Raw genomic sequence first — 8,508 nt, forward strand, 5'->3', positions numbered from 1 at the left:
ATATTGGACCCTCTCTGGCCAATGGATACTGCCTGGCCAATTTGATACTGTCTTTTGCCACCCTAGTATCTGCCTAGAGAGAAAATACATTGTCATATATATTGGTTTATTTCACAAATACAATAAACAGTACAATTGGCATGTTTCACATCGCAGCCACAGGCTGAATTGCGTGCACATATTACATATCATATATTTAAATCATAATGCTGCAACTATTTAAAACCCTAGCTTATTAAAGTCATAGTATATACAAGGACACTAAAAACAACCTGTAGGCACAAAAGGACTGTACGGATATCCTACTATACAGAGTTGTTCAACAGTGTGACAAAGTATGGGATTGAGCTCTTTTTATAATGGTCGGTTCTTGCTGGCAATTGGTCAATCTTTCTGTTCTGTCTGGTCACCCTGCCACTAATGTTCATTGACCTCTTGTACTTTCCTCCCACAGGAAGAAGTGGGAAGCTGCGCCTGAGATCCTCCATGGCGGGGAGGGGAGTGACTGTCCTGGAGACGCCATCATGGATATCGGGAAAGGCGACCTGGCCAGGGACATCAGGGCTGCCAAAAGGAGTGAGAAACACTTCATCTTACTTTTATGTACAAGGCATTGATTATAAAAGTTTTGCTTAGTAACTACTCTCCGAGCAGAGGCTTGGGTTGGCCCAAAAATAAGCCCAAACCCAAGCATCTACTTGGAATGTAGTTAGTAACATGAAAGCTTGATACAGTTTCTGTAGTCTGGCATTCAACTTTTCTTGCCTACCCTTTGTTTTCAGTGTTGTCCTCTTGCTTGGCTCTTGTTCCAAATGTCTGATAAACAAGAAACACAAGAAAATAGTTACTCAAGCAACTTGATAGATTATGAAAACTGTCAAATGTTTCAAATAGCATCCACAGTTTTTGGTCAGTGACTAACAACAGAGTCCCATTGGTAGAGCTGTGTACCTAAACAAATTTTAGGTACAGGTACAGGTACAGGTACACAGGTTTAGGTACAGGTCCGGACCTGAACCTGTACCTGAACAATTCGACCAATTTATATGCTCTTCTGAACTCCTGTAATAACAAGAAAAACATTGATATAGGTTTAATTTTTGTTTATGGAGAATGTTCAGATAAAATATAGGTAAAAGTAAAGATGTTTTTGTTTTCATGAACACACTGTCCTTACACAGTGACCCATTGTTAACCAGCTATTTACACATTTGAGGTCACAAATAGGCATAAAATTGGTGTGAAATTGTTTAGGTACAGTACCGGTACTGAGGGATTAGGTATTTTGGACCTGTACCTAATCAATTTTTCCGGTACAGTATCGGTACTGCGTACCGGTACACAGCTCTACCCATTGGTCACTAACATAAAAGCAGTGGATTCTACCAAGGAGGTTAAATACAAGTTTGATTTTAGACCTCCTTGATTGAAGACTACTTGAAACATCTGACAGTTTTCAAAATCTATCCTGTTAAACATTGCTTGAGTAACAATTTCCTTGTGTATCTCATTACCTGGATGTCTAACCTTCATTGAGATAACCAAGAAAATTCTAATGTTGTATACAGTAACCAGGTCAGGTGTTTTGTTTTATCATATATGTAGCAATGAGTATATATGCACCACCAAATGACCAGACCAATGGGTTCTAGACCTTATGGCCTAGTTGGTTGGTGCACTGGTTGTGAGCTGGCAGGTTCAATCCCAAGTTAAAGTCAACCTTTGAGTTACTCCTTTCTCTTGTGTTACATATAGAATGGCAACCCCTTTCTCTTGTGTTACATATAGAATGGCAACCCCTTTCTCTTGTGTTACATATAGAATGGCAACCCCTTTCTCTTGTGTTACATATAGAATGGCAACCCCTTTCTCTTGTGTTACATATAGAATGGCAACCCCTTTCTCTTGTGTTACATATAGAATGGCTGTCGGACCATAAGTTGTCTGTGGAGCATCCAGACCTACACTATGGTATCATGTAACATCGCTGTTTTTTCCTTCAGGATTTAAGACACGTTTCTGTGTGTGTTGTTTTGTTTTGTAGGATGGCTGTCAGGAACTGGGCTCTCGCAGGAACCAACCAGTCTACAGTATGGTACTTATAAGTCACTTACTTTCACTGTGATTTTATTTTGTGGTCTTGTAGGAATGAAAATTGGCGTGTTTTAAGTTGGCAGTCAAAACAATACAGGAGCATGAAAGCACACGCTTGTCGTGTCATGATTTTGTAGTGGAGAAATTAACACCTCAAAAACGTAGAAATGAAATGACCGCAAATATTTAACGATTTACAGTATGTACATGTAACACAACAGGTGACAACTGCAATCCAGATATTTGAATTCAAAGTCTGCATACTCTAAAATTATATATTTTTGCTGTGATTTAATTTCAAAGTAGGAGGGAAAAAGGTTTTGGCTGTGTTTCGAGTTTGTGGTTGTTCTTTATTACAGTAGTAATACAATGAAAACTGTGCATAGAGTTGGTGCATAGAGAACTTCGTAAAACCACTGCGAACATTTCAAGGTTCACAGTAATTCAACTTCTCAAAACTTCTCAACGTTTTCTGCAGGCATTGAGGAGTGTCTTGAGTTCCCCTTCACGGCGAAGGTCTGGCTTCCTGACAACACGACTCTGAAGGTCAAGGTCACGGGGTTCCGGCAGGGGGAGGACGGCAGCGAGCGACCGGGGACGGGGATCGGATTTCAAGGTACAGTCCTTATCTTAGTCAACTGATAATCAACATCAAGTCACATGAGAACTCCAAGACGAGATCTTTACCATGTGGATGATCTGAGTGTGTCACGAAAGCTCCCTTTACCAGAGTATAAGCTAACTTTTTGTTGTGTGTATCAGTAAAAGTATTTGTCAAAAGTATCTCATCTTAGTCTTTGGACTGTTGACATTATGATTAATGTTCTAAGGTTCTGGGTTCGAATCCCTCACAGGCCCCAGTGTTGTGTCCTTGGGAAAAAAACTTAATACGAATTTCCTCACTCCTCACCAATTTGGTATTGTATATATTGCATGCAGCCACCAAATGATCAGCTTAAAGGTTATACTCTTACCATGTATTTTCTTTCTTCTTTATCCAAATCGAAACAACAGCAATACATGTGGAGCACTAGGCATGTATTTAAAAGGTTTCCGGCCATTGCAAGAGGCAAGAACTATTTGACTGAACTGTTCTTGTAATGTTTGACAGTACCTGGACCAGGAACTGTTGGTTCCTTACCTGGATCATTTTGTATCTCATTACCTAACCTCATACATACATTTGACTGAACCGTTCCCGTATGTTTGACAGTCCAGTACCTGGACCAGGAATTGTTGGTTCCTTACCTGGATGAATCTATTACCTAACCTCATACATACATTACCTAACCTCATACATACATTTGACTGAACTGTTCTTGTAATGTTTGACAGTCCAGTACCTGGACCAGGAACTGTTGGTTCCTTACCTGGATGTTTCTCATTACCTAACCTCATACATACATTTGACTGAACCGTTCTTGTAAATGTGTGTAATCATCAAGTAATGTGTTACAGTTGAGTACCTGAACCAGGAACTTTTGGTTCCCACCGATGCCTTCGTGGATGATCTGTCTGATCCTGATCAGCTGGATGATGACTGGATCCACAGCAGCGAGGCTGTTCCTGCCAAGGTGAGACACACACCTGTAATCTTAGGATTAAAAGGATTAAGATTGGGATTAGGGATGTGGATGATCTGTCTGATCCTGATCAGCTGGAGGATGACTGGATCCACAGTGGTGAGGCTGTACCAGCAAAGGTGAGACACACACCTGTAATCTTAGGATTAAAAGGATTAAGATTGGGATTAGGGATGTGGATGATCTGTCTGATCCTGACCAGCTGGAGGATGAGTGGATCCACAGCAGCGAGGCTGTACCTGCCAAGGTGAGACACACACCTGTAATCTTAGGATTAAAAGGATTAAGATTGGGATTAGGGATGTGGATGATCTGTCTGATCCTGACCAGCTGGAGGATGACTGGATCCACAGTGGAGAGGCTGTTCCTGCCAAGGTGAGACACACACCTGTGTTGTGTTGTATGTAGCAGCCCGCACCAAAAGACTGAAAAACTCTTTCCTACACAAGGCAATACGCCTGTACAACGAGTCATTGTAGCAATGACTTTCAAGACTCTGGACTTTACTTCAGTGCCCTTGTGTATTGTGTGATGTTGTAACATGTTCGTTTGCGTGCCTGTATATGTATTGTCATGTAAATGTGTATTTGTATCTACTATGTACAAAATTTGTAAAAATCAGTGTAATTCAGCTTGGTCAACTTTGTAAACTGGCTGCAAGGCTGATTTTATTAATAAAACTTGAAACTATGTACCAGTGGCAGCCGCCACCAGCCTTTGGCTGCCTGGCTCCCACTCGTAATGCGTTGTTTGGCATCACCAATAAATGAAATGAAATGATATCTTAGGATTAGGATTAGGATTCAGCTTCACTCTATATGCAAAGCTAGGTGTGGTTGATCATGCCCAGTCTCCACCAGAGTCCTTTGCCTGCAAACTGGACCCTCTATGGCCGGCTAACTCTCCTGGCCAGATACATTCTTTTTAGACAGATTTCCACTATTTATTCAGCCTGCGAAGGAGTCTGGTGAGACTAGAATAGTAGATCATGCCGACTCAGGGGGCATGAGCACGTTAAACAAGCCAGTGGCTGCATGAACTCCATCACTGAACTACAACTGCCAGCACAACAGAGGTTTGGGTAACCCAAGGAAGACCTGGATGGAGTGTGTCAGAAAGGACTGTCCGACATTAGAGAGTGCAGTCTTGCTGGTATGAACCCACTGGACAGATCCCCTTGTAAACATGGTGTGAAGACTACCTGACTGCTGCCCACCCCTGTATCAGGGACTAAGTCAGCAGTTTAATCAAAGACTGGACACTATTAGTAGGATTAAGGGGACTCAACAGTGTACATTTGCGATGAAGAGGTCATCACAGTAAAGCAAATGTTTTGAGATCTACAGTATGATATATTCCCTTTTGTTTTTCCGCTCGCCCAGGTGTTTGCAGTTCTGCGTGAGTTTTACAACAGCTCCATCTTCACCAACATCCGGAGCTTGGGGGACATCTGGTGTGACCTGCGATACAATGTGGGGGACAAGGAGCAGAAAAAGGAGAAGCGAAAGGTAGACGTTAGGCCAAGGAAAAAAATGTTGTGTTTCCTGTTTCAGTCCTGAAAAAATTAGGTTCGGTAGGTAGGGATGATCTTTTTTTTTTCAAACTTCAGTGATATCTATATAGGGTCCAACTCATGCAATACAGTTAAACAAAGTAAAACTTGCATGAGGACACTTTTATTTTCAATGTCAATGTTAGAAAACCAATTGTACAATGTTTTGCCATTCAGGTGTCAGATCATGGAGCTAGAAAAGGTTGATCAGCTTGAAAAGTTATTTATGTCCCTTGCAGGGGTCTACCCCCAAAAAAGTCTATGGTGACGGCATATGGACATGTGACACTGGCGAAGGGCTATACTTGTTCCCTTGATTTTTATATCAACCTTTATTCCTTCCCTCCTTCCAAGGTTGCAGCAGCCATGAAGAAAGACTACATCAACAACCCGCCCAAAATTAAGAAAATCAAGTCCTTCCCCAAAGTGGACACGTACGAACGGCAGTGGAACGTGCTGACATCAGCCTACCCTCTCATGCAGGTAATACAAGACCTAAGGTCTCTTTCCACAATTAATCCTTCGTGTCTAACAGAGTCCTAAGAAATGATTGGGCCAAAAAATGCATGATTGGGTCAATCATAGATTCCTTATTATTGATTCCACCAGATATCAAATAAATATTGACATAGCTGTTAGATTTGGGAGACATTTTTTAATTGTTTAAGCCTATAACGAAGAAGTGTGCTTTGCAATCTCAGGAAATGTTTTTGTATTGGATATGCAGCCATAAAAGGTGCTTATTAATCATTATATCCAATGGCACAGTTAAACTGGCGAATGAGATCTGATGAATGGTCTGAGAACATTTTTTTCATTTACCTGATGGACCTATGCAAAACGCCCCTAACACTTGACATTTTATGGGGCGGAGATCACAGCTTGTTTGTCCATAAAATTGTTGATCTGTACTTGGTGGCAGGAAGTTCCACTTTACAATCATCATTTCTAGGAAAAAAAAAGAAATTTTTGAACACCTCAATCCCAGGCCTACTGTTCTGAGTTACGCAGGGACTTTGGGATCCAGACTGAACCCCTTTTTTCTTTTTGCAGACTTCCCTGGCGTACCACACCTACCTGTCGTCAGTCAGCCAGTTCCCGTTTGAAGTGAAGCTGAAATATGGAGGCGGGGTTGTCACGGCAACAGGGATGGTGCCTTACCAGGCTAACAAGTACTTCCAGGTTGGTTCCTAGCTTTACTTTCAAGTAAGGCCACACCAATTTAATTTGTTGGATTCGCCTCTTCATTTTTTCCTGATTTGCAAAAAAAAAAAAAAAAATTCAAAATCAACTGCAAAATGCTCATATTTTGCCCTGAACAGTTGAAAACAGTCCTTTTCATCCTAGTTGTTACAGTTATTCCATCTTTCAATGCAGTGGTATCATTAAAAGTTCAAAATTCATTGTTTAAATCTTGAACCAGCCTGGAGTGTTGACTTCATGGCTCCTATCATACCGTTTTGGGCCATAATAGGATGCCTGGGGCTTTTTTTTATTTTTTATTTTTTTTGCCCGCCCACTCCATTATTTTTCTAGAAAAATCTATAACCAAGAAATTAAATTGGTGTGGCCTAAGGTAATCAGAAAACATCTAAAAGGTATGGTTTGAAACAGTGTTTTAGCCGGACTGAAATTTCTTAATGTCATTCCAATTTTGAGGAAATATTGTGTTCGCGACAAATGCAACAATCTTTACCAGGTCCGAGAAAATTCTTGAAATCTCTTAAGCAGTTTTTCCTGCATTTTGAGGGGCAAATGTTGCTTGTAGACTAAGCTTAATTGAATGGCATCTCTTTCTATATCTCACACCAATTTTTGTTCATCAAAGATGACGGTTTGGGCAGTCGGGCTGAGATCTTGACTTGGGTGATGTGGAATAGTATACACAGCGTAGTACAATGTATTCTATATTGACTAGTACTAGTATTTTTCTGATTTCCTTCTAATGTTATATTCCAGGAGTCTCGTGGAGTATACGTGACTATCGACCTTCAAAGCACCGCCTCAGGAGAGCCCCCTAGGAAGAAGTCGAAGAACTGCAGCACAAAGCAGGTGGCTGTGAGCGTCCACGGTGTGGAGGCCTGTGACTCCACCCCAGAGCCTGTGAAGAGGTATCTGGAGGACATAGACACACTGATGGGCCAGCAGGGCCTCTGTGTGGACAAGTGGCGATTTGAACAGTGCAACCTGCTGCCTAAGAACATGTACTCAGGAGGGTGGAGGTATTAGTAGACAGTAGGAAAACTAGCATCTTATTCAGGCTTCTTACAAAATGGTGGTTTCGGTTTTAGTGATGTACACAAACATCTAAAGTTTGTACTAAAACAGGGCGTGTGTTGACAAGTGGCAATTTGAACAGTGTACTCTGGAGGCTGGAGATATTAAACGTGTGTAAAGTTTGTACTATAACAGGTTGTACTAAAACAGGGACTGTGTGTGGACAAGTGGCGATTTGAACAGTGTAACCTGCTGCCTAAAAACATTGTACTCTGGAGGATGGAGGTATTAAAGTATGTTAAGTTTGTACTATAACAGGTTGTACTAAAACAGGGTCTGTGTGTGGATAAGTGGAGATTTGAACAGTGTAACCTGCTACCTAAGAACATGTACTCTGGAGGATGGAGGTATTAAACTTGTGTTAAGGCCACACCAATTTAATTTGTTGGTTCTCGGATTCGCCTCTTCATTTTCTTCTGATTTGCAAAAAAAAAAAAGATTCTGGTTCTGAATCAACTCAAAAATGCTCATATTTTGCCCCCAACAGTTGAGGAAAGTCCTTTTCTTCCTAGTTGTTACAGTTTGTTTTTCATCTATCAATGCAGGGGTTTGATTAAAAGTTCAAAATTTATACTTTAAATTTTAACCCAGCCTTTTTTGTTGACTTCATGGCTCATATTGTAGCATTTGGGGCTATAATAGGATGCCTAGACCGGTTTTTATTTTTATTTTTTTTTGCCCTGTCGCTTCATATTTTTTATGAAAAAATCCGAGAACCAACAAAAAAAATTGGTGTGGCCTAAGTTTGTACTATAACAGGTTGTACTAAATCAGGGTCTGTGTGTGGACAAGTGGCGATTTGAACAGTGCTACCTAAGAACATGTACTCTGGAGGGTGGAGATATTAGTATTGTGTCTAAATTGTGTACTGAAACTAGTATTGCACTCAGGCTTATAAAAAGGTGGAGGATTTAGTGATGTAAACGCACATCCAAAGTTTGTACGAAAACTAGCATCTTGTTCAATGAAAGATTCAGACTTACAAAAAGGGTAGAGGGTTTA

At 40.8% G+C, this 8,508-nt stretch overlaps 1 protein-coding gene across 1 annotated transcript in view; it reads left to right on the top strand.

The window, feature by feature from the left end:
- Positions 1 to 7,559, top strand: part of LOC109473104 — an 8,908-nt gene extending 1,349 nt beyond the window's left edge. The window contains exons 3-10 of the mRNA XM_019773013.1: positions 455 to 576; positions 1,921 to 1,971; positions 2,573 to 2,710; positions 3,553 to 3,668; positions 5,060 to 5,185; positions 5,584 to 5,712; positions 6,283 to 6,411; positions 7,189 to 7,559. Of these exons, the coding sequence (XP_019628572.1) occupies positions 455 to 576; positions 1,921 to 1,971; positions 2,573 to 2,710; positions 3,553 to 3,668; positions 5,060 to 5,185; positions 5,584 to 5,712; positions 6,283 to 6,411; positions 7,189 to 7,458 (1,081 nt within the window). The 3' untranslated portion in view covers positions 7,459 to 7,559. The remainder of the gene's footprint in view (positions 1 to 454; positions 577 to 1,920; positions 1,972 to 2,572; positions 2,711 to 3,552; positions 3,669 to 5,059; positions 5,186 to 5,583; positions 5,713 to 6,282; positions 6,412 to 7,188) is intronic.
- Positions 7,560 to 8,508: the final 949 nt, after the last annotated feature.

This window comes from Branchiostoma belcheri, unplaced genomic scaffold (assembly GCF_001625305.1).
Source record: "Branchiostoma belcheri isolate BF01 breed outbred unplaced genomic scaffold, Haploidv18h27 scaffold29, whole genome shotgun sequence".
NCBI classification, from domain to species: domain Eukaryota; kingdom Metazoa; phylum Chordata; class Leptocardii; order Amphioxiformes; family Branchiostomatidae; genus Branchiostoma; species Branchiostoma belcheri.